The 24,984-nt window shown below is 56.6% G+C and overlaps 1 protein-coding gene across 1 annotated transcript in view; it reads left to right on the plus strand.

Annotated features, from left to right (window-relative positions):
* The window catches only part of DOT1L (DOT1 like histone lysine methyltransferase), a 55,418-nt gene that overhangs the window by 10,035 nt on the left and 20,399 nt on the right, over positions 1–24,984 (plus strand). Inside the window, exons 2-9 of the mRNA XM_060007338.1 lie at positions 2,536–2,579; positions 11,393–11,467; positions 14,278–14,341; positions 14,926–15,154; positions 16,781–16,875; positions 17,274–17,336; positions 22,677–22,732; positions 24,708–24,787. Of these exons, the coding sequence (XP_059863321.1) occupies positions 2,536–2,579; positions 11,393–11,467; positions 14,278–14,341; positions 14,926–15,154; positions 16,781–16,875; positions 17,274–17,336; positions 22,677–22,732; positions 24,708–24,787 (706 nt within the window). The remainder of the gene's footprint in view (positions 1–2,535; positions 2,580–11,392; positions 11,468–14,277; positions 14,342–14,925; positions 15,155–16,780; positions 16,876–17,273; positions 17,337–22,676; positions 22,733–24,707; positions 24,788–24,984) is intronic.

Here is a 24,984-nt window from a genome sequence, read left to right on the forward strand (position 1 = left end):
CACCGTGCAGCATGTGGGATCTTAGTTCTATGACCAGGGATTGAACCTGGGCCCTCGGCAGTGAAAGCACAGAGTCGTAACCACTGGACCGCCAGGGAAGTCCCTGTTGTTCTTGTTGTTGATAGCTGTTTTGAGATGTAATTCCCACAGTCTTCACCTCATCCACCTAAAGCATGCTGTTCCCTGCTTTGTAGTGTATTCATTGAGTGCAGTCGTCACTACTACCAATTTTAGAACATTCCATCACCCCGAGAGGAAACCCCGTCCCCATTAGTATCCCTCCCACCCCCCTCTACAGCCCCTGACAACCAGGAACCCACTCTCTGTCTCTGTGGATCTGCCTGTTCTGGACATTTCCCATCAATGGAATCACACCCTGTGTGTCCTCCTCTGTCTGGCTTTTCTCACTGAGCATCGTGTTCTCAGGGTCTGTCCACGTTGTAGCGAGGGTCAGTGCTTCACACTTTTTCATGGATGGATAATATTTCAGTGTGTGGAGGGACACATTTGTTTATTTGTTCATCTGTTGATGGACATTTGGGTGGTTTCCACCTTTTGGCGGTTGTGAATCACGCCTCTGTGAACATTAATGTTCAGGGGTTTTTTTGTGTGTGGTTTTTTTTTTTTGGTCGTGTTGGGTCTTCGTTGCTATGCATGGGCTTTCTCTAGTTGTGGTGAGTGGGGGCTACTCTTTCTTGCAGTGCGCGGGCTTCTCATTGCAGTGGCTTCTCTTGTTGCGGAGCACAGGCTCTAGGCATGCAGGCTTCAGTAGTTGCAGCATGCAGGCTCAGTAGTTGTGGTGCACGGGCTTCGTTGCTCCGCGGCATGTAGGATCTTACCAGACTAGGGCTCGAACCTGTGTCCCCTGCATTGGCAGCTGGATTCTTAACCACTGTGCCACCAGCCACCAGGGAAACCCAATGTTCAGCGTTTTGTGTGGACAAATATTCTCATTTCTCTTGGGCAGACACCAGGAGAGGAATTGCTGGGTCATTTGCTAACTGTTTAACCTTTGAGGAGCTGCCAGACTGTTTTCCAAACCCTGCTGTCCTCACTGTTTCCTGCCGTTTGCCAGGAGGCCTTGGGGCTGATCAGTGGTTCTTCCCAAGGGTTTCTGGGTCAGCAGTGGTGCTGATGCTGCGGGTTGCTTCCCCCGTCTCGGGAACCACTGGTCTGCAGGGCTGTCCTGTGCTGGACTGCACGTGCTCCATCTCCCGCCCCCTGCCTTGTCTAAGTAATATGAGTTCAATGGATATTTACTGCTCCGTCCTTGGTAAGTTGGAGGATGTTATTAAGAACGATAGAAGATTGGTTTTTTCCTTTGCCTTAAAAAATAAGACTCTGGGCAAAAGGTCACATATCGTAATTCTATTTACAAAGGTCCAGAACTGGCAAATCCACAGAAACAGAGAGTGGGTTAGTGTTATCAGGGGCTGGGGAGGGGATTGGGGTACGTCTGCTAATGGGGTGATGGGATGTTCTGGAACTAGATAGAGGTGATGGTTGCACAGCTCTGAATGTATTAAAACCCACTGAACTGTATACTTGAAGTGGAGGCCCATTCTGTGTGAATTATATCTCAGTAGGGCTGCTGTTGCAAACATGAGGCTTAGGACACAAAGGGTGTTTCCGGAGTTGTTTGACCTGTTAGGAACACTGCGCCGTGGGGGGCCCTGTCCTGGGACCTTACGGGCATCCGTGCCCTGACCTGCAGGGACTCTGCCCGCGTTGCCATCCTCCTCTGTGAATCGTGGAAATGGTGGCCTGGGCTGAGAGGGGCAGTCGCTGTCCCGGGGCAGGGCTGGCAGCTCTGGGCCTGACCATCTCACCTCCGGCTTCAGCCCATGCTCTTCGCAGCCCCTCCTCTCGCTGTGCATCCTTTCGAGACCCCTCCTCACCACGATAGAAACCTTCACTGGCGGGGCAAAGGTGCAGTCTAGAGTTACAGACCGTCCACACGATGCGTCGTCCTCACTTGGTTTCTGCGCGGTCTTGGGTTAGCTGGCCGCCAAGACCCCGGCGAAAGGCCAGAGCGACCCCCGATGTGCTCCTCGGGAAAAGCGGCGAGGCCAGCCCGCTGGGCGCAGTGGGGCCAGGAGAGCGCCGCTGTGGCCGGGAGGGAGGACCGCTGCTTGCCCGCTCCCGGTGGTTGCACGACTGGTGTTTCCCCATTTTACAGATGGAAACCGAGGCCTGCAGCGGTTCAGGGATTCAGAGCCAGGCCTGTGGCTTCCAGGCTGCAGGAGCACCCGGGGGAAGTCCTGGGGAAGGAGGGTCGGGGGCTTAGACTCCGTCCCGGTCCCTTCCCCGCAGCCCACTGGGCGGCAGGGCGCTGCAGGAACAGGCGCTCCCGAAGCCAGCGTGTCCCACGTGACAGGACATGGCCCCAGCGCTGTGGGTAGGGCTCTCTGGTAGGTCCCACGGGTCGGGAAATGAGGCGGGGAGTCCTGGGGGCTGCAGCACCCGCCTCCTCTGGTCGCCACCATCACCGGAGGGTGGAGGGACGGCTCTAAACCCTGTCCCATTGTCTTTCAGGACAAACACCACGATGCTGCTCATGAAATCATCGAGACCATCCGGTGAGTGTGGCACCTGCTGGGGCTGGGCCTCAGGGGCGGGGCCTCGGGGTGGGCCAGTCCTGAGTTCCCAGCAGCCCCCCAGCTGTGCGCTCCCCCATTCCTCCATGCTGATCTGTGTCAGCATCGTCAGCATCGAGGCGGCTTGGGAAGCGGGGCTGTGGGGTCAGGGGTCAAGTCCTCTGAGTGTGACCCAGGACAGGTCTTGGTGCTTCGTGAGCTGGCTTCCTGTGGAAGGGGCTGGAAATCCTGAGTGGCCAGCTTCCCGAGGGACCCCCCCTCCCCTCTCGCCTCATCACCTTGCTTTACTCTTCTCCCGTGGGGTTTGGTGTGACCTTTGGGTTTGGGCTGCTCTTCCCTCTGTGAGCCTGCCCCGTGCTGTGCAGAGGAGGCCGGGTGCCCAGGAGGCTGACCCGGACGAGATCTGGGAGGGGGGCCGCCGGCTGTGTTTCTAGTGGGCTGTCTCCTCACGTGGGACCTGAGGGTCTGCGACGGCCTCCAGAGTGCCCTCAGGGGCCCACGCGCGGAATCCTGCGACCGCTCTTGGCTTTAGATGTTCCACGTGTGTGACCGTGGCCCTGGCATCTCGCTGCATTGTTCCTTAAAATCCTTAGCTGTGTAGCCACTGCCTGGGCCACACGCCATTATATCCACTTGAACCTGGGGCGGACGGGCTGGCAGTGCCCCAAGGAGGAGTCAGGATTGGGGTCTGGGCTGTGACATGAGGCCCCGTCCTGCCCCTGGTGGCTGAGTGACCTCAGACTCCCTGAGATTGTTTTCTCTGCTCTCGGGTCTGAGCAGGGCCTCCTGCAGGATTGTCTGGAAGACTGAGTGAAATCATGGGTGTGAGTCTTGCAGGGTGGGCCTGTCCAGGGGTGATGCTGAGAATTTGGGATCTACTTTTTTTGTTGTTAATGGTGTAATATATCATAAAAATAATGGTTTATTTTTAAAGAAGACTGCTGGTTAGGAAGTGGGGCTGTGTGATTAGGCAGGGGGCACTGAGTCGGCCGGCCTGGGTTCTCACCCGCTCCCCGGAGCCGGAGCCGAGTGAGCTCCGGGGGCGGGTCAGCCTCCCTACCTGCTTCCTTTCTGCAGGGAGGGGGTGTCTCCCTGCAGTGCGGGGCGTCAGGACTGGGTTTGCAGCTGTCCAGCCGGGCCTGGTCCTCGTCTCACAGGCGACTTCACCTCCTTCCCTCGTGTCCCCGAAGGCGGGTTCTGTTCACTGGCAAAGACAGTGGTTACCTATTTTGTTTTTCCTCTTATTTTACTTTTTATCCTGGAGGATTTACGACATGCCTAGAGGTAGGCAGTGGGTGTTATGAGCCACCCAGCCCAGCACTCGCCGACTCTCGGCTGCTTTTGTTTCACCTGTGCTTCCATTCACTTTCTTCTTTTCCATGTTAGGGTTTATTATGACACAGTCGAGGTGTGGTTGAAGTGCAGGAGACTGCACGTGTGGAAAGTGTACAGTGGCCGACGTGGATGCGTGGGTGTCCCCATGTACCAGTGTACAGAGTCACCCCTGCGTTTCCTTGTGCCCTCTCTCGGCCACCTCTCCCTCCCTTCTGTCCCAGGCAGCCCAACCTGCTTTCTGCCGCTGTGGATTACTTTGCATTTTCTAGAATTTTACATTTTTTAAAAATGTAACAATAGTTTTTCCTTTTTATTCGTGAGGAGTGCATCATTGCAGGATGGACCACAGTTCTCTCATTCGTTTACCAGATGACAGACATGTTTGGGTGGATCTCGATTTTCGGCAATTGTAAATGAAGCTGTTGTAAACATCCCGCGGGTTTTTGTGTGGACACATCCGTGTATTTACACATCCGCGTAAATACCCGGGAGTGGGATTGCTGGGTTGTGCTTGAAGACAGGCTGCCAAGGTGCTTTCCAAAGGGGCCGCCCCACCTGGCGCTGCAGGCAGCGGTGCAGGACCGCTCCCGTGGCTCCCGTTGTTGGCAGGTGATGTTCACTGGGTTGTTCTTGCTGGTCCTGTTCGAGTCGTGGGGTGGTATCATTGCGGTTTTAATGAGAGTTTTCCTAATAATTGATGATGTTCATCATCTTTTGCCTCGTTTTAAAAACTGGTTGTTTTTTAATTATTGAATTTTGAGCATTCTTTATCATTGTGATTTATCCTTATCAGGTATGTTTTCTTCTGGTCTGTGGCTTGTCTCTTCATGCTCATGACATTGTCTTTTAAAGAGCAGATATCTTAAATTTTGATAGAAGTCCAGTTTATCACCTTTTTTTTTTTCTTTATAGTTTGTGGGTTTTTTGCATGCTAAGACGTGTTTGCCTAACTCAAGGTCACAAAGGTTTTCTCCTGTGTTTTCTGGAAGTTTTATAGTTTGGGTTTTACATTTATATCTTTTCATCCATTTTGAATAAATTTTTACATGTGGTGCAAAGTATGGGCTCAAGTTTATTGTTTTGCATGCCAGACGTCCAGTAGTTCCAGCAGCATTTGTTGATGAAACTGTCCTTTCTCTGTGGAATTTCCTTGTCACCCTTATGAAAGATCAGTTGACAGTGTACCAGGTGGTTTATTTCTAGACTCTGTTCTGTGCCGCTGATTCATGGCTCTCTCCTTCGGGCAGTACAAAACCTTGGTTACCACAGCTTTATGGTAAGCTTTGGAATCAGACAGAGTCAGTCCTCCATCTTTGTTCTTCTTTTGAAATGTTGCTTTGTTTATTCCATCTCCTTTGCATTTCCATGTAAATATTAGAATCAGCTTGTTGATTTTTGCACAGTTTAGTTAGGAATTGAATCTGTAGGTCATCTTGGAGAGATTTACCATCACTGTTGAGTCTTCCAATCCATGAACATGGTATACCTTTGCACTTACTTAAGCCTTTCAGCACTTCTCTTGGCAGCTCTGGCATTGCAGTGTTGAGGTCTTGGACAACCTTTTGTTAGGTTTATTCCTAGCTCACTCATGCCTTTGGCACTACCATAAGTGGGATTGTGTGTTAAATTTTATGTTCTATTTGCCTTCTGGTAGTGGGTAAAAATACTGTTGATTTTTGTGTATTAACCATGACCTTGTGCTTAATTCATCAATCCTAGTGGTAGTTTTATAGATTTCCTGGGACTTGCTGTGGAAATAATTGTATCACCTGTAAGTGGGGACAGCGTTACTTCTTCCTTTACAGGCTTCATGATTTCATTTCTTTTTCTGGAGCTTAGTGAATTGCCTGGGACCTTCAAGACTGTTTTGCAATGAAGTGGTGAAATCTGGTATTCTTGCCTTTTCCCTGATCCTGGTGGGAAAGGTTTAGTCTTCCACCACTGAGGTGATGTTAGCCGTAGGTTCTTCACAGATGCCCATTATGAGTTTGAGGAATTCTCTACTATTCCTGGTGTTATTTTCCCTAGGTGTGACAGTGGCATCCACTTATGTTTTAAAAAAAAAGAAGCCATAACTTTTACAGTTAAATACTGAAATATTTATGGATGAAAACGTCACGTGTGGTCTGCTTCCAAATAGTATGGAATGGGTGCAGAAAAAGCATTTGACAAAACAGTGTTCCTGATAAGAGCTCTGAGTACAGCAAGAGGCACATGGCATCTACATGTCTTGCCACGATGACATTAACTTGGATCATGTGGTTGAGGTGGTATCTTCCAGATTTCTCCGGTGTAAAGTTACTGTTTTCCCCTTTTTAATTAATAAAAATCGTGGGGGAAATATTGGGTTGGCCAAAAGGTTCATTCGGGTTTCTGAACAAACCTTTTGGCCAGCCCAATACTGGGAGGCTGTGCAGATATCCTGTTTCTTCTTGGACTTTTGCTTCTGATTTTAGCATCCAGAGGTGGGTCTCACCTGCAAGGACTAGTTACTGGGGCATTTGAAAGATACTTTTTTTTCTTTTTTGGCCGTGCTGCGTGGCATGCGGGATCGTAGTCTGAACCCATGCCCACTGCAGGGGAAGCGCAGAGTCTTAACCACTGGACCGCCAGGGTAGTCCCAAAAGGTGCTTTTCTGTTTCCGTCATTCTCCCTCCATTTATTAATTGGAACTCTTCTGTGAGGAAGGGCTGTTCCTCCGCAGGCATTGACTTCATTCTGTGGGTCATACCCCGCTGCTGCATTACTTGTTTTGCTCCTCAGACTGTTCCTGTGCTGGCCTGGGGGGCTCTTTGGGTTTGTGCCCAGTCCCTTTGACTTGGCCTCGCCCACTCTGAGCACATCCTCACTTTCTGGAGCCGCCAGATGCTCCAGAGTCATCTTGAATTTGCTGTGTCCCAGCCCAAGAGTCGGCCACTGCTCCAGAGAGCTCTGGTTTTTCCCCTGGAGAAGAGTTTGTGCTGTTTTTTGTTTTTGTTTTTTAATTTTTATTTTTGGCTGTGCTAGGTCTTCGTTGCTGCGTGCAGGCATTCTCTAGTTGCGGCGAGTGAGGGCCACTCTTCGTTGCGGTGCACGGACTTCTCGTTGCAGTGGCTTGTCTTGTTGTGGAGCACGGGCTCTAGGTGTGTGGGCTTCAGTAGTTGTGGCTCACGGGCTTAGTTGCTCCGCGGCATGTGGGATCTTCCTGGCCCAGGGCTTGAACCTGTGTCCCATACATTGGCAGGCGGATTCTTAAGCGCTGCGCCACCAGGGAAGCGCTGTGCTGGTTTTTGAGAATGGGTTGCTTGTCTTCTTACTGAGCTATAGAAATTCTTAACATGTTCTGACTGAGTGCCTAGTGAGGTAGTGTATTGTGCATAGTGTGGCTGATGGCAGCTTGAACGGCATCTTGAGGAGTGGAAGTTTTTAACTTACCGATTTATTCTTTGATGGTGGGTCATCTGGGTCATATCCAGGAAATCTTTGCCTGCAGAGTCATGCAGTTATTCTCCTGTTTTCTTCAGGAAGCTCTGTGGTTTTAGCTTTTACATCCAGGTTTAAGATCGATTGTGAATTAATCTTTGTTTATGTCTGATGAGGGTTTGTGTTTATGGGGGTCAAGATTTTTTTTTTCCATTCACTATTCGATCCTTCTAGTCTCATTTGTTGAAAAGATGTTCCTTTCCCCATCAAATTGCCTTGGTGCTTTTGTCAAAAATCAGCTGTTAAAATTTAGTCTGTCTGTGGATTCCATGTCCTGTACCACTGATCTGTTTGTTCACCTCTCTGCCAATACCACACTCTTGGTTACTGTAGCTTTACGTTAAGTCTCAAATTAAGGCAGTGTGAATCTTGCAACAGTGCTGTTAGTTTTGAAGACTATTTTGGCTGTTCTGGATTCTCTGCCTTTTTTATGTCAATTTGAGAATCACCTTGTCTGTTACTCAGAAGAAAGCCTACTGGACTTTTTTATAGGAATTATTTTGCAGTTCAGTTTGAGGAGGAGATTTAACAATATTTAGTCTTGTATTCCATGAGCATTGTTTGTTTGTTTCTATATTTACTATTATGTTGTCTTTAATTTTTCTCAGTGATGTTTTGTTGTTTTCAATGTAGAGGTCTTGCAAATTTTTCATTAAGATAATCCCTAAGGATTTACATTTCAATGTTGTTTTTTTGTTTTTGTTTGTTTTTTACATTTATTTATTTATTTTTGGCTTCGTTGGGTCTACATTGCTGCACGCAGGCTATCGCTAGTTGTGGCGAGCAGGGGCTTACTCTTCACTGCGGCGCGGGGGCTTCTCATTTGCGGTGGCTTCTCGCGGAGCACGGGCTCTAGGTGCACGGGCTTCAGTAGTTGTGGCTCGCAGACTCAGTAGTTGCGGAATGCAGGCTGTAGGGCACGTGAGCTTCAGTAGTTGTGGTGCACAGGCTTAGTTGCTCCGTAGCATGTGGGATCTTCAGTAGTTGCGGCGCACGGGCTTAGTTGCTCCGCGGCATGTGGGATCTTCCCGGACCAGGGCTCGAACCTGTGTCCCCTGCATTGGCAGGCGGATTCTTAACCACTGGGCCACCAGGGAAGTCCACGTTTTAATGTTATTTTTAGTAACATATAAAATTGTTCCCTTGGGCTTCTCTGGTGGCACAGTGGTTAAGAATCCGCCTGCCAATGCAGGGGACACAGGTTCGAGCCCTGGTCCGGGAAGATCCCACATGCCGCGGAGCAACTAAGCCCGTGCGCCGCAACTACCGAGGCTGCGCTCTAGAGCCCGCGAGCCACAACTGCGGAGCCTGCCTGCCACAACTACTGAAGCCCACGCGCCTAGAGCCCATGCTGCACAACAAGAGAAGCCACCGCAATGAGAAGCCCGTGCACCGCAACAAAGAGTAGCCCCCGCTCGCTGCAACTAGGAGAAAGCCTGCGTGCAGCAACAAAGACCCAACACAGCCAAAAATAAATAAATAAATTTATTTTAAAAAAAGAAAAATTGTTCCTTTTTAAAATTCTTTCTTGCTGGCATTTATAAATATAGTTGACCTTTGTCCTGTGACCTTGCTGAATTCACATGAGTTCTGGTAGGTCCTGTGTAAATTCCTTAGGATGGTCTGTGTATTGAGTCATGTGTATGTGAGTAGGGACAGTTTTGCGTCTTCCTTCCTGGCCTTTATTCTGTGCATTCCTTTTTCCTGCCTGTGGTGCTGTCCAGGACCTGTGGTAGAAGGCTGAAGGTCCCTGCCCATCCCATCCTTGGGGAGCGCAGGATCGCACCGCCAGCTTGGTGCTGGCTGCGGGGGCCCTTGCCTTCTGTGCTAGGGGCCTCCCAAGGGAAAGCAGGTGTGCTGGACAAGAGCTCGCCAGCGGTGAAGGCGCTCACCCTGAAGGCCCAGGTGGAGAGGCTCTGATGACCATGGGGGCAGTGACTCCAGGGGCCCTTGGGTCTGAGGGAGCCGGGGGCTGGGGGGGATGACACACGGAAGCCAGCACTGCTCAGCTGCTGTGGTGACTGTGAGCTTGGGCGGGTCTCGCAGGGAGGGGAGCCAGACCCCTGAGGTGGGAGCACCGGCCACCAGTGGCTAGGGCCGGTGCGTGTGTTTGGAGGGGCCTGGGGTCTGTACGATGGAGAAAAGTACCTGCTGCTGGGTGAGGCAGTCTCGCTGGATGACACAGGGACCCGGGCGGGCACAAGAGAGCCAGCTCTCCTTCCTCTCCAGATCTGTGGTCTCCTTGTGCCCCTCCTGGCAGAGCCCCAGGCACCAGCGGGCTTGTTGCTGAGAGATAGTAGCTCCACCACGACCCCATGCCCTTCATCAGGCGGAGGGTGGCTCTTTCCATTTCTGTTTTCCTGGAAGTTTTTATGTGAATAGGAATTGAATTTCGTCGTGTGCGTTTTCTGCATCTGTTGAGGCGATCGTATGACTTTTTTTCTCTTTTATTCTCTTAATGAGGTAAATTACAGTGACTAGTTTGTTTTTGTCTTTGTTTTTGTTTTGGCCGTGCCACACGACACGTGAGATCTTAGTTTCTCAACCCGGGATCGAACCCATGCCCCCTGCAGTGTAAGCGCGGAGTCTTAACCACTGGACTGCCCGGGAAGTCCCTACAGTGACTAGTTTTAGAATGTTAAACAACTTTTCATTCCTGGGAGAAACTCTACTTGAATAAGATGTATTGCTGACTTCAGTTTACTAATATTTCTAAAGGATTTTTGTGTCTGTGTTTGTGAGGGATACGGGTCTGTAGATTTCCTTCCTCGTGATGACTTTATCTTTACAAGGCTTTGTCTTTCTCTGGTTTTGCTGTCAGGGTAACGTTGGCCTCATAAAGCTGAAAAGGATTAGTGTTACTTCTCCAGTGATTCATAGAATTCACCAGCGAAGCTACCTGGGCTTGGAGTTTCTTTGTGGGAGGTATTTGATTAGGAAGTAACGTTCTCTAATACGTATAGGGCTATTCATATGTTCTGTTTCTTCTTCTGTCAGTTTTGGTAATTTGTGTCTTTCAGGGAATTTGTTCATTTCTCCCAAGTTGTTGAGTTTATTGACATGCCATTTTTCATAATATCCCTTAATTTCCTTTTATTCTCTGTAAGTTCTGTAGTGATGACTCTTCTTTCACAACTTTTCTCAAGATTGTATCAGGATCCAATCAGGGTTACACCTTGGGATTGGTGGATATATTTTTGTCTTTCAGTCTGCAGGTTCCCCCTCCATCTCTTTTTTTCCCTTGCACTGTTTTTTTGTTTTTTGGGATCTTAGTTCCCCAACCAGGCATTGAACCCAGGCCCTTGGAAGTGAAAGCTCTGAGTGCTAACCACTGCCCTGGCCCACCAGGGAATTCCCTCAGTGTGTTTGTTGAAGAAGCCCCGTTGTTTGTCTTGGAATTAGTTAATTCTTCAAATAATAGTTCCCTTTCATTTCTGGTCGATACGTTGCTTTTCAGACTCCCTGATTTGAGCTGATTTGATTTCCTAGACCCTGTAACACATTAAGTCCATTTAGCTCCCAATGGACAACATTGTTGGAACTTGAAGCAACGTAATACTTGTGTAATTCATAAGGACAGCATCATTGTAATGATGGCATTGTAAAGTTCACAGCCTTTGTGTTTTTTTGTTTTTTTTTTTGTTTTTGCGGTACGCGGGCCTCTCACTGCTGTGGCCTCTCCCGTTGCAGAGCACAGGCTCCGGACGGGCAGGCCCAGCGGCCATGGCTCACGGGCCCAGCCGCTCCGCGGCATGTGGGATCTTCCCAGACAGGGTCACGAACCCGTGTGCCCTGCATCGGCAGGCGGACTCTCAACCACTGCGCCACCAGAGAAGCCCCACAGCCTTTGTTTTGAAGTAACACCTCCCTTCACTCTTTCACATTTTGAGTTGGGTAACGAGGATGTTTTGTTTTTGTATTTGTAGAGTAAACAGTGTTTAAGAACAGTGTTGAGAGTAAAAAATAGAGCACTAATACTAGTTTTCTTTGTGTTTCAGGTGGGTCTGTGAAGAAATCCCAGATCTCAAGCTCGCTATGGAGAATTATGTTTTAATCGACTACGACACCAAAAGGTAAGCCAGGTTCTGCCTGGACTGCGTCTCCACTTGGGACGGGCTCAGCGTGTGTGGACACAGCCTATAATTAGATCTTCCTCGATGCTGCAGGCTGATGGGAAAGTTCCTTTTAGAGTTTCCTTTCAGAGCCAGCATTGAGTTATTTTGGTAGGAAATGTTTATCCAATATTGGCAGAGGCTGTCAGAGTGAGGACATAATTGGACACTGCACGTTGCAGCAACTGGGATTGGTGTGTGTGTGAAACTACCCCAAGTTAGGAGTCACTCTTCACGGCAGGCAGCTGCCAGCGCCGGCGGCCTGGCCTGGGGAGCCTTGGTCCCTGCCCAGCTCTGGTCAAGGTCTCACTTGGCTTTGGCCACGTCTAGCAGTTTCCTACAGCCACATCCTGGGTCTCCAAGGAGAGTCCTCTGGGTGGGGAAGGGCGAGGCCGTGTCTGGAATGCCTGCCTGGAATTTTTTTTGTTTTTCTTTGAGAAACGCTCCTGCCTGTCTCTGTCCTTGGCAGGCTCGAGGTGGCACGCAGGCTCGGGCTTAAGTAGCTGCTTATGGCAGAGAACGCGGCCCCGAGGCGCCCTCGAGCCCCGCACAGGCCCTGCTGCCAGGCCTGCTCACGTGGGCTCACTTCTGTGTTTGGAGGACTTGTGGTCCTGGCCGGCCTTCCCAGCCTCAGTCAGCCCCTGGTCCCACCCCCTTGCCTCCCCCTCCTCCCCGTTCAGTCATCAGCACTTGCTGTTGTGACAAGAGGCCACCCGTGCTGGCCCCTGGTCCAGAGCAGCCAGACCCCCGCAGCATCGGCACAGGTGGCCGCACGGCCTTGGGCGGCCAGCGCATCCATGGGTCCTGACCCCTGATGAGGACGCCTCCTGCCCCTGGGGTGAGGGCGCCTGTGGCCGCTGACCTTGAATGATGGTCTCGAGGTCTGTGCAACTCACATCTCGTGATGGTTGAGTGCCGTGGGCCTGGCCTAGAGCAGCTGGGGTGCTTAAAGGCGCTTTTGGTGCAAGGTGCTTGCAGGTGGGGGTTTGGTGTTCTTCCCTCCGTGTTCAGCCAGTTGAGGAAAGACTGGAAGGACGTGGGGCTGGGAGAGGGCAGGGGGCCATCTGACGGTGCCCACCCCAGGGACCCGTGTGACCTCAGGGTCTGTGACAGCAGGGCCGGCGCAGAGAGCCGAGCTCCTCTGTCTGGTGGATCCCGGCAGGGATCAGGGTGCCCAGGTTCCCCTGAGCTTCCGTGTTGCTCATCCTCCCAGAAAAGGTCTCTTCCAGGGTGTAGCCAGAGGCTTTGAAGGAGGTGTAGAAGTCAGAACACAAGGAAGTGAGGTTGTGAACTAGTGCATTGTTTTCTCCCTGAGGCCCGCGTAGGAAGACAGGAGCTGGAGATGGACTGGCCATCGCGTCCACCCTTCCATTTCGAAGAGTGGGTGCCTGGGGCCAGGGACGGGCGTGTCACTCACAGACACTGCACTCGGGTGGCTGCTGGGCCGTGCTCCCTGAGACCCCGCGGCCCAGTGCTGGGCTGGACCCCTCGCGCCTGTGCACGTGGTTAGCTCCCCTGGAATGTGGGTTTCCTGCCTTGTTGCGGCGTGTCAGCCTGCTCCCAGCGTGTTGGAACCGCGTATCCCTCGCTGTGTGTCTGTGTGTGAGTTTCACAGGCTTCAGCCGCGCCTGCTCTTTCCTGCTCGAGATCTCTGGCTTTTCAGCTGCAGCTGCCATTCTAGGAAACCGAACTTGCCGTATGGTTACAGGTCCCAGTTGAATTCTTTTCCTTCTATTAGGAAGGAAGGAAGGCGCACTTCAATTCCCAGAGCCCTTCCAGGGCCGGGGTCGTGGGCCGGGGGGTCTCGAAGATGCAGGTGGGGAGGGGCTGCGGGGGGTGCTCCCTGCACCCCCGTATGCGTCCTTGGGTTCCCCGGGGTCCTGGCATCTCACTGGGGAGCAGCCGTCTTGCTGCCCTGCCTGTAGGGGGCGTTGGACGAGCCCTCGAGTGACAGCCCCTCCCCTGTGCAGCGCAGGCACCAGGCACAGCCCCTCACTGCAGGCGTCGGGCAGGTCATCCTCCGCGGGGCCATCCCAGGCAGCCCCCGCCCCATCTCTCAACGCCAGTGGTGACAACCACAAATGGCCCCACATACCGCTCCGGGGGTACCCCTGGGTTAGGGGGTTCCATTGAAAATTCATTCCCTTGGTGTTTGGGAGAACCTAGTCTTGTTAAAAACTCCCGACAACTCCCTCGTTAAGTATCTAACACAGGCTGCTTATATCTGTGAAAGTGTCAGAAACTTAAACAGGTGTAGTAAACAGAAGTGCTGTCGGCGTGAGGGGGGAGGTGCTGACCCTACTCTCTGCAGAGCCGGGGTGTCGGCCGTCGTCCCCTTCCACCCGACCAGCAGAGTGGGAGCCCTTTCTGCCTGAGCGTGGCCCTCAGCACCCCGGCTGTCCCCCCACCCACTCAAGTTAGGCCAAGGGGTAAACATGGAGGCCCCCCCACCCCCGGCTAGGACAGGGAAGGGGCGGCCCAGCCGTGGGGCGGTGGGACTTCATTGCATCCACGGGTTGGGGGTGAGGCGGCCTTGGTCCCGCCCGCCTCTCTCTGCTGTGGTAGCCCTTTCCCTACCCAAGGCCTGCAGGGCACCGCTGCCCGAGGCTTTGACCCGTGAGCCGACCCCTCCGCCCTGGTCTCGAGACCCCACGATGCCGCGCTGGTCTCGAGGCCCCATGATGCCCCTGGGACCTCTGCCCCCTCCCACGAGGCCCGGTGGCTTGTTCCGAGCTCGGCAGTGGCCAGCGGCTATCACCTGCCTCTTTCAGCTTCGAAAGCATGCAGAGGCTCTGTGACAAGTACAACCGGGCCATCGACAGCATCCACCAGCTGGTATGTGGCCTTCACCCGCCCCTCGGGCCCGCCTCCTCCTCCAGGTCCACGCTGTGCTTCAGGACCCTGTTGCCTGTCGAGTCTCCTGGGTGCTTCAACCCGGCCCCTGAGGCCCTGGGAGTGCAGAGCCTGCAGCACCCCAGGGCGTTGGACCCTGTAGTGGGTAGGAGGTGGGGAACCGCAGCCGCTGTGACGCAGACGGTTGGGACTGAGCGGCCTCATTACTTCCAAAGGGGTCCCGGGCCCTGGTGCGCCCCCCGGGGGCCATGGCAGGCGGGCGGGTGACAGGGAGCCTCCCTGGGGCTTCTCCGTCCTTCACCCACCCCTCGGGCACTCTGGGCGCTGGGACAGACCAGCTAGGAGAGGGGAGCTATGCTGGGGTGCTCACACTGCTTGGGTCCAGGGGTGCACACGTGTGCACACGTATCCCTGCACGGGTACATGCATGCATGCAGGTTCATACTACACACATCCACACACAGGCTCACACACACGCTCCCGCACACATGCGTCACCATTGGGGGCAGCGGCACGGCTGGCAGGGCGGGGCCCAGGTGGACCAACTGGCGCCCCCTGTGCCGCAGTGGAAGGGCACCACGCAGCCCATGAAGCTGAACACGCGGCCGTCCACGGGGCTCCTGCGCCACATCCTGCAGCAGGTCTACAACCACTCGGTGACCGACCCCGAGAAACTCAACAACTATGAGCCCTTCTCCCCGGAGGTGTACGGGGAGACTTCCTTCGACCTGGTCGCCCAGATGATCGACGAGATCAAGATGACCGAAGACGACCTGTTTGTGGACCTGGGTAGCGGTGAGTGTGGGCCACGCCCATGTGCCCGCCGGGAGGGGTCCGGGGCAAGTGCTAGGCAGTGGGGGGGGCCCTGACTCTGCAGTCCTGAGTCAGCACACCCCTCTCCCCACCCGGCAGGCCGCAAACCAAGCCCGCCTTTCCGGTGCCCAGAAAGCTGCCCCTTCACTCCTGCTAAGCCAGCCTGAGAAGGTCCATGGGCTCCGCCCAGCCGCCAGCGCTGAGCTGCGGCTCTGCTTCTCACCCCCCCCCCCCACCCCCAGCCTGCTCCTGCTGAGAGGAGAGCCCTGCTCCCTGTGCCCCCAGGCCTCGTGGCCGCACTCCCTCCTGCTCCCTCCCGGGCCTGGGGCTGCTGCTGGCTCTTGGCCCACAGGTGGCCCCAGGGACCACCGAGGCAGACCAGCCCCCACCTTGCTGGCGGTCCCTCCCCTCTTCCCGCACTCACCAGCCCAAGCGGCCCCTCTGCTTGCTCACGGGGTGTCCTTCTGCACAGACTCGAGACTCCTGGGGGTAGGGCCTGGCAGGCACACACGTGGCACATCGTGCTGCCTGAGTAAGCATTGGGCTGACTGGTTCCTGGTGGGACCCATGAGGTCACGGGCTGATGGGGGGCTGTCCGGCATGTTGTTGGGCGGCTCCATCAGGAACCCCCAGCACAGTCTGCTGGGGCATTTCTGCCATCCCATGTGACCTGCTCACAGACCCGAAAGTCCCGTCTCAGCCGGGCAGGGGCCCTGCAGATGGGGACGAAGATGGCTTCTTACGTGGTGTCATCATCGGTTTAAGTCCTTTTTAAGTGTATGATTCATATTTTGATAAGAATGCACATACTTCAAAGGTCATTTCTCTAAAAGCCTGTAAAACTCCCCTAGTGTCAAAAGGCTTATGATTTCTGAGAAGCGCTAGCCTCCTCAGGCCGAGCTCTCCACGCCTTCCCCCTGTCCCCTGGGAGGGACCGCTCGTCCTCTCCCCTGTTTACCCCGTGTTTCTGAATACAGGTTTGTTTTCATCATTGGAGTACATTCTATTCAAAATGGGAAGTCAAGGGGCTCCTGACACTTTATTTAAAGTGCAACTGATCTAAGTTCAAGGAGAGACCATTTAAAAAGCTTCCTTTTGTCGTGAAGGCTAAATGCCTGCAGACTCTGCCTGCGTCCTGCTGGTGTGTGTGTGCGGTGCGGGGCTCTCCCGCCCCCTCTCTGAGCCCGCTTCAGACTCGGCTGAGGATGCGAACTGGCCATGTAGTGGAACAGTGGTGTGTCCAGGGCGGGCGGGAGCCTTCCCGAGGGGTTCCTGAGTTCCACATAGCTGGGTCTGTGTCTGGACAGTTAATGCCATGTGGGGCCGTGGACCAAGGACGGATTCTGGTTGAGGGGCTGTGGAGTGTTGTCCTTGGATGATGAAGTGAAACCCAGATGGCTGTCCCCTGGTGGCGGCTCAGCCCACGGCCTGGGGCATTTGAACACATTCTGTGACCTCGGAGAGCGCTCGGGCACCTTCGCTGAGAGCCCGTGGCCTCTGCCTGGTGACCTTGTGGCCATCGCCCCAGTGGCTGGGGTGTGGCCTCTGTCACAGTGCACATCTGACACCTGCTGCTGTCTCTCTCTCTCTCTTTCTCTCTCTCTGAAGGAGTGGGCCAGGTTGTGCTGCAGGTCGCTGCGGCTACCAACTGCAAACATCACTATGGTGTCGAGAAAGCTGACATCCCGGCCAAGTACGCGGAGGTGAGCGCTTCTGGGCTCCGGGCATGGTTGCATCTGTTGCTTTTCTTTCTAACCTTGGTTTGTGGTGGCCTGTGGGGCAAGGGCGTGGCCTGTACCGGGGGTCAAGGGGAGGGGAGTTCCCCCAGCACCGTGGGGTCAGCTGGCATCACCCTTGTGCCGGCGTCTGCCTGGGGGGCGGCAGGGTCTGGGGAGAGCACACGTCTGAGCGGTGTCATCCCCACAGGAACGTGTTTAGAGTTGTGGTTCGCACGCCCGCTGACTCGGGTTCCCTGTGGTTGGGAGCCTTTGCCAGGAACCCTGGAGCGGGCGGGCGAGGGGAGGAAGGGGGATTGGGGAGCCGTGGGTGCCATCCCGGCTGCCTGGTTCCTGATGGGCTGTCTGGTTTGGCTCCCTTGCAGACCATGGACCGAGAGTTCAGGAAGTGGATGAAATGGTATGGAAAAAAGCATGCAGAATACACAGTGAGTGCCACCGCTCCATGCCCCGTGGCTGCTGGTGCAGTGCCTGCCCTGAGCCTCCGCCCCCGGGGGCGGGGGCAGCTACCCCACCCGGAGCCCCCTCCCCACCGCTTTCCACCCTCTGCCGGACACTCTCATCCTCCCTCCTGGGGGCCCTTGCAGGCGCTCAGAGAACAGAGGTGGCCCACGTGGTGTTTCTCTTCCTCAGCCCCCCAGGCACTGTCAAGGCCTCAGAGCACCGGCTCTTTCAGAGGCAGCGCCCCTCCCGGGTTGGCACGTGGGGGCGGCAGGGGGCGGGCGAGGCGGCCTCTGCCCCGTCCGCGGGCCGGCTGAGGGCATCTTTCTCCTGCTTGCCCCCCGCAGCAGCGTGGGGCCCAGCGGATGAGTCCCCCGGCTGTCCCGGTGCCGCCTGCCCCTCTGCCCCTCACTCAGCATCGCTCAGCCCGGCCTTTCGACGCCGAGGTTCCTCGGGTCTCGCTCCTGGATCCTGGACGCTCTGGCCTCTCTCTCTGCTCCTCCTACCCAGGGTGTCCGCGTCCGCATCCTCGGCTCGAGTGCGTTTCTGTGCTCAAGGCTTCATCAGTCTTTCTGCCAGGTTTCGGTTGCCTGTGGACGCACGGCCGCCATGCAGCCACCATCCCCTGGGCCGCTGCTGGGGCATCGCAGGGGGCGGGGTCCGCAACCGGATCTTCACCACACCCACCACTTCCCATCTCACGCCCCCCAGGTCACTTAGACCCCAGCTGGCTGCGACGTGGTCCTGACGCCCCCTCCTGGAGTTCCTCGCCGTGCTCGCTGCTCTCCCTGCGCCGTCCTGTGGGCAGGGTTGTGGGGCCAGAGTCGGCATCCCTGTCGCCTCAGGGACCCAGAGTGGGTCACGTAATTGTAGGTGGGAGGCGGATGGGGGCGCAGGAAAGGGGGCTCCAGGCTCTTAGAACAGCCTAGCCATTTCTCCTTTCATGGGTCGTGCCCTCGGTGTCGTGTTTAAAAAAGCCAAGCCTCAGCTCACCTAGATTTACCCTCACGGTATGGTATAGGAGTTCTGTGGCTGTGCGTTTTGCCTGTAGGTTTGTGGTTTCTTTCTGGTTACTTCTTGCGGAGGGCGTGAGGTCTGCGTCTACATTCATTTCTCCGTGTGCAGACATCCAGCTGCCCCGCCCTGTCTGCTGCAGGGCTGCCTCTCTCTGTTGAGCCGTCTTTGTTGATTCGTCCGAGGCCAGCGGCCGCTCCGCTCCGTCCCACGCTCTCCCCGTGTGCTCTCTCAGTGGCACTGCAGTGTCTTGACAGCTGTGTCTTCGTGAGAGTCAGTCCTGAACCGCGTGGCATCGGGCCTCCAGCCTCGTTCTCCTCCTTCAGTGATGTGCTGGCCACTCTGGGGGGTTTGGACTTGACTTCTGTCTGCGCTGTGCTGACATACATCCATGCCCTCATCCTGCAACCTTCCTGTAGTTACTGTGTTAGTTCCAGGGTTGTCGTCGTTTTCGTTGACTCTCTTGGATTTTCTACATAGACGATACCATCACTTTTGTTCAAAAGTGCCTTTGAACAAAGGCACTTTTATGTCTTCTTTCCCAGTCGGTACCCTTTCCTTTTCTTGTCTTATTGCATTAGCCGGGGCTTTTACTGTGGTGTTGAGGAGCAGGGATGAGAGGGCACATCCTTTTCTTGCCCCTGACCTCAGCAGGAAAGCCTCGAGCTTCTCACCATGGGTGTGATGTTAGCTTTGGGATTTTTCTGTGGACGTTCTTTCTAAAGTTGACGCGGTTCACCTCTGTTCTTATTTTAGTTCCGGAAATCTTTATTGTGAATGGGTACTGGGTTTTGTTAAAGCTGCTTTTGCATTGTGTGATTTTCCTCTTTGGCCTGTTGAGGGGACAGAGTACAAAGGCTGATGTACTTCCATGCCCGGGGCAAGTCCCGCCTGGCCCTGGGGTATAGCTCCTATTTTGTTGAGGGTATTTGCAGCCAAGAGGGATGCTGGTCTGTAGTTTTCCTTTCTCGTGATGCCTGGCTTTGGTATCAGGGTGGTGTGGCCTCGTGGTGTGAGCTCGGCTGTGCCCTCTCTGCCTCTGCTCTGCTGTTCTTGGACCAGGACTTGCACATCTACAGGCTGGGCCCAGCTCCCCTCCCCTTCTTCCTGGTGGGATTTCTTGCACGATTCTCTCCCCTCAGTGAAAAGCGAGGGGTGTATCCTCTGGCCTCCTGTGTCCCTCCTGCATCTGAAGTCCTCTGGTGTTCGTTGCTCAGGCTAACGGCAGTCAGTCCAGTTGGTTTCTGTTTCCAGGAAACTTCTTCCTGCCCAGTCCCTAGATCCACTGGCATGCTGCTAAGAGTTCCTGGATGGTTTACCATTTTCCTAAGACCTTATGACCTCCTAAAACATAGGTTTTTAAATTTAACAAGTGCCTCCTGCTTCTGGTGAGAGGGCCAAGCAGTTCAATCCCCTAGCGTAGAAGTCTGCATCGACACAGGCCCCAGGGGTGCCCCGATGGATCCGCGAGCAGCCCTCGCTGCTTTATACGGAGTGTGGTTCTAGCTGTTAGTACAATCCCCGCGACTGGAGGGAGAGGCGGGGGTGAGGCTGGTGGGCTGCCCGCCCCGGCGGGTCACCTCTCCTCCCTTCCTCCCCTCGTCACCTTTGGGCGGCAGCGCCTGGCCTGGTGGGTGTTTGGGGGTCAGTGGCACGTCAGCTGGCTCATTGGCGGGGCTCCGTGTGTGTAAACCTTCTCGCTCTTTGGCCTCGTGAGGTCCAGGGCGCTTGTCAGTTGCCCTTGCTCTGTGGCCTCGCGAGGTGGCTGTGAGCAGAACTCGGCTCAGAGGACTCTTGGTCGTGGCCTTGGCGGCCGTGTCCGGAGCGGCAGCCAGCTGTGCCTCTGGCGTCCACGTGGCCCTGCTCCAGGAGGGTGTGGCGACAGCCCCTGCCCAACGCCTGGATTTGACAGGAGCTTGCCGGCTGGGTCTGGAAAGGTGCCCTCACTGCGGCTCTCTGTGGCTGGGAGCAGGTGCCCTGGTTGGCGGGCAGGTTCCTGCCCCTGTCACTTAGTAACTGAGGGGAACAAAGCCAGCAGGAGCCTCCGAGCCCAGTGTGTTTCCTGGCGTCTGAGCCGCCTCTTCAGTCCCTGCCCGGCCCTGGAGCCCACAGCTCTCCTCCCGTCGGAGGCCCTGGGCCCTCCCTACGCCCGGCTTCTGCCTGTGTCTGTCACACCTCTGGGCGCCCCCTCTGCCTGGCGACAGCCGGGTGACCCCGTGCTGTCGGCCCCTGGCAGTGGGCCTGGCGCACAGGTTTCCCTTGCCTGGGGCGGTGGCGGCCTCACAGAAGTGCCATGTGGGGAGGTGTCCCCGGCCAGGTCCCCAGGCAGGCAGTGGCAGCCCCTGTGCCTTTGCGGGCTGGGGTCCGTTCTCTCTTATGCCCGTGTGCGTTTCTCCACACTGGAGGTCTTGGTTATCTTGGGGCCAGTCATGGGTCCTTGGTGGGGGTGACATCTTCCTGGCACGGTTAACTCGGGCACACTGGCCCCAGCAACACAGAGCCGACTCGGCCAGTCTGTGTCAAGAGGCGAATGGCGGCGGGGCCGGGACACTGGCCGTTTTCTTGCCTTGAACATGAGGCCACAACAGAGCAGTGGTGCTGTGGCTTGGATGGGTGAGCCCCCATGGAGAGAGAAGCCACATCAGGACGAGCCTGCGGGACCCCAGGACGCAGCAGACGTCGTCCTCACATTGTGGTTTATTCAGAGACAGGATGGAGCAAAACCAGCAGAGGGAAGAGGCGTAGGGTGGGTCCAGGGGACCAGGCGCAAGCTTCCAGACTCTATAGGAGGCGCTTCACTCCCCCAAACGAGACGTGACAGCACGAGCGAGGTGCACACCCCAGGGAGGCTCACAAGACCCAGTGCCCGGGGGCTGTGGTCTGCTCTCTTGGCCACAGAGACCCAGCCCAGGGTTCTCACTGGGGGCCGGTCAGCCGAGACCCCAGACTCCGGGAGGAGAGCAGGTGCCCGTGTGGACCCCGTGTTTTCCCAGAGAGTGTGCGGACAGGGAGCCCCCGAGGTCGGGTTCCAGACACCGAGCGCCCTTCCCAGGACACGGCCTCAGGCCTGCAGCTTGAGCATTTTCCTGTGCGGCATCGTAAGGACTTTGGACTTGGGTCAGTGCCCCGAGCCTGCCGGGCTGTGCGCAGGGAACCGTGGCAGCCTCACAAGGGGAGAGGACCCAGCGAGCAGACGCGGACGTCTGGGACGTAGACCTCCCACAGCACCCGGGTGTTTTAGGACGGCCATCTCCCTTCTGCCCTGCGGGGCTCGGCCCCTCATGCCCCTGGGTGACTCCTGTGTGCTGGAGGGCGCCGGATGTGGCAGCTGCTCTGCCTGGGCGCCGTGGCACTCACAGGCTCCTACGCTTGGGGTCTTCCCTCCTGCCCGTCCCCAGACAGACTCAGGGGCCAGCCCTGCTGGGCGGCGCTGCCCCATCGCTGCCTGGAGGGCCTCCGGTCACCTGGTGGCTTGTGGGGTGCAGATGGGGGCCGCCAGCAGCCACCTCCACCCTCCCCCAGAGACGCTCTGTCTGTGGGGCCGCCTGTCCTGGATGTTTCCCATCAATGGAATCACACACCGTGTGTCCTTCTGTGTCTGGCTTCTCTCACTGAGCATCGTGTTCTCAGGGTCCGTCCACGTTGCAGCGAGTGTCGGGTCTTCACCCCTTTTTATAGCTGGGTGATGCTCCCATGTGTGGAGGGACCACAGGGTGTTTATCTGTTCACGTTCATGATGGACACGTGGGTTCCCACCTTTGCTGCTGCGGACGGGTGTGCAGGTTTTCCTGTGGAGGTCTGTTTTCATTTCTCTGGGGTGGACACCCAGGAGTGGGATGATAGCCTTTTTTTGAAGAATTATAAAGCCAGATTTCTTGGTTTGTTAAATGGTACAGTTCTGGGCAGTTAGGTTAATAAGGTCTGAGTTGTCTCAGGCAGACTTTGGCCTTGAGGCACAATGAGATTAGTCGGCTAACAAAGATAGTGGTCAGAGCAGTGCTGAGGGCGTAAGGACAGCCCTGCTGCCCAGGAGACAGGCGAGGTGGTGCAGGAGAGCTGAGCCCTTGCGGCGTGTGCTCTGTCCAGCACGGCCGCCTCGGGGCGCCCCCTGCTGGCCCTGCATGGGCATGGCGTGGTCTCGGCCTCCCCGCCGTCCCCTTGTGGGAGCCTGGCCCCAATGCCACCGCCCCGCTGCGGCCTCCCCACTCAGGGCCTCTGCTCATTCCATCTCTTCTTCGGGGGGCAGGCAGGGGTGGGGTGCAGAGGCGAGCGAGACCCCTGAGTGATGGGCTATCCCTCTTTTCTCCTTTCAGCTGGAGAGAGGAGATTTCCTCTCGGAGGAGTGGAGAGAGCGGATCGCCAACACGAGGTACGGCCGGGCCAGAGTGAGGCTGCGAGGGCCGCGGGGGCCTGCTGGGCAAGGCAGGATGGCACGGGGTGGCACAGCTCCCCATCCCCACCCCCCACCCCGGGTCGCTCCCCCTCCCCGGGGGTCATCCCAGCAGGCAGGGGCTGGAGAGTGCAGGGAGGGCCCGGAGAGTGCGGGGAGGGCCCGGGCTCAGTGCAGGTTCCTGCTCTCGGGCCTCCCCGGGATGGACGGTAGCACCGTGGCAAGCAGTCTCCAGGCCGACACCGCCGCGTGTCCTGAGCTTGCCGGCAGCTCTGCCTCCATGGCTCCTTCCCTTGTCCTGCCCAGGCCTGGGGCCGGGGAGCGGGCTGGACCCCGCGCTTGCGCACCTGGCGGCAGCAGTGGCAGCACCTGTGGAGCGCGAGGTGCTCGTGTGGCTCAGTGGGGGTGGCCGGGCCTTGGTGACTGCGGGGCGGGCGTGTCACTCTCTCAGCTCTCTGGCGGGGCTCGGGTCACACCATTTCCCTTCGACCTCGTGGTCTGGCCTCCCCCCCTTCTTTCTGCATGTGCTCGCTGCATGGCTCCCCGAGGCCCCACCACTGGGTTCCGTGCGGGCAGGTAGGGAGCAGGCGTCCCTCGTTCACAAAGGCCTGTCCTCGTCTCGCTCTCCTGTGAGAATGTCTCACCTGATTTGGGCACGCCGTCCCCCTTTTCTTGAGGGGACTGTGCTGACCCCGTGGGTGTCCCCATCAGATCAGATGGGGTCGGGGGACTCTGGAGCAGCTGCTGTGGGGGCCTCTCCCATGGGGGGCATCCAGCAGCTGTGGCCTGGCAAGGAAGAGCTCGCCCAGAGCACCGCGAGGCCCCAAGGCCGGGCTCTGCCAGGGCCCCCAGACGGTTGTCCCAGACGGCGAGCGCCCTAGGCGCTTTGCTTCCTGTTGGAGGCGTCCCCGCCCTGATGAGCTCCTCTGCGCTCAGGGGTCTTCATCCTGGCTTCTGCGGGCCTCAGGGAGCTTCCTTGTTTCTTCTCGGGTGACTCTAGTTCGGGCAGCCCAGGGTCTGTCCTGGCTTACCCCCTCTACCCACCTTGGCCACCTTGAGGCCCTGGCGTGCAGCCTCCCCAGGCTCCGTCCCAGAGCAGGGACCCCTCCAGGCCGGCCCCACTCCCTGTCGGAGCCTCCCCAGCTCGCCGCTCTCATCAGGGCTCTGCCCATCGGCCCCAACCTGAACCGCGCCGCACCTGGGTTTCTTTCCAAGCAGTCGGCAGCGAGAGAGCTTGGCTTACACCTTCAGTGCTTCTCCTACTGCCCGTGGCCATCCTCACCCCGGTCAGATCTTCCGTTACTGTCCTAGTCCCGAGATTCCAGTCAAGTGGCGTGGAATGGCAGACAGCATGCTGCTGCCCATCACGTGCAGATGGGGAAGGGATCCCTGGTGGGGGTCCTCCGTGGGGGCAGGAGCCGGCGGGCAGAGGAGGGGACAGGTTGGGGGCCTGTGCAGGCAGCAGCCTCCCACCACCCGGTGGGCGTCTTCAGGCAGTGCTTCTTCGGGCCATCGGGTGCCAGAGAACGTTTGAGAAATGGGAGAGGATGGGCCAGGCCCTGCCTCGGAAGAACTTGGCGCTGGGCCCCCGGGTGGTAGTGCAGCTTGATGGGTCTGTGCTGCTTTCCTGCCCGGGTGTTCTCGCACCTCTCTGCCCAGGTGGCGCTCGAGCTGCCCGCTTTCCAACCCCGGGGCACCGGAGGGGCAGGCGGGGCAGCCCGTTGCCCTGGGCCTGTGTCCGTGCACGCCTTCCCAAGGAAGCCAGGGGGCTGCTTGTCGCGGTGTCTGTGTTCACGGCACCCAGGGTGGCAGTCACAGCCTCTGGGCCCTGACACCCGTCCCCAGGCTGGGCGGAGGTGGTGCGGGCAGAGGCGGTAGGCGGCGTAGGCGCGGCGGCTCTGTGTGTGTGTGCAAGTAGAACCTCCTTTCACTCAACTGGAATATTATTTTGCAGTGTTATATTTGTGAATAACTTTGCCTTTGGTCCTGAGGTGGATCACCAGCTGAAGGAGCGGTTCGCAAACATGAAGGAAGGTAACGGACTCCCCCCCACCCCCCACCCCCACCCCGTGCATCCCGCGTCTGCGCCTGCTCGGGGCTCTGCAGCTGTGGCCCTGATCGCAGGTGGTGGGGTCCGGACTGCCGTTGGGATCGGCCCTGGTGGGAAGGCCTCAGGCAGCGGGTCCCGTCCATGGTGGTTCTCACCGTCACCTAGGTTGTGGGAGGGTGCC

The sequence above is a fragment of the Delphinus delphis genome, chromosome 3 (assembly GCF_949987515.2).
Source record: "Delphinus delphis chromosome 3, mDelDel1.2, whole genome shotgun sequence".
In the NCBI taxonomy this organism is placed as follows: domain Eukaryota; kingdom Metazoa; phylum Chordata; class Mammalia; order Artiodactyla; family Delphinidae; genus Delphinus; species Delphinus delphis.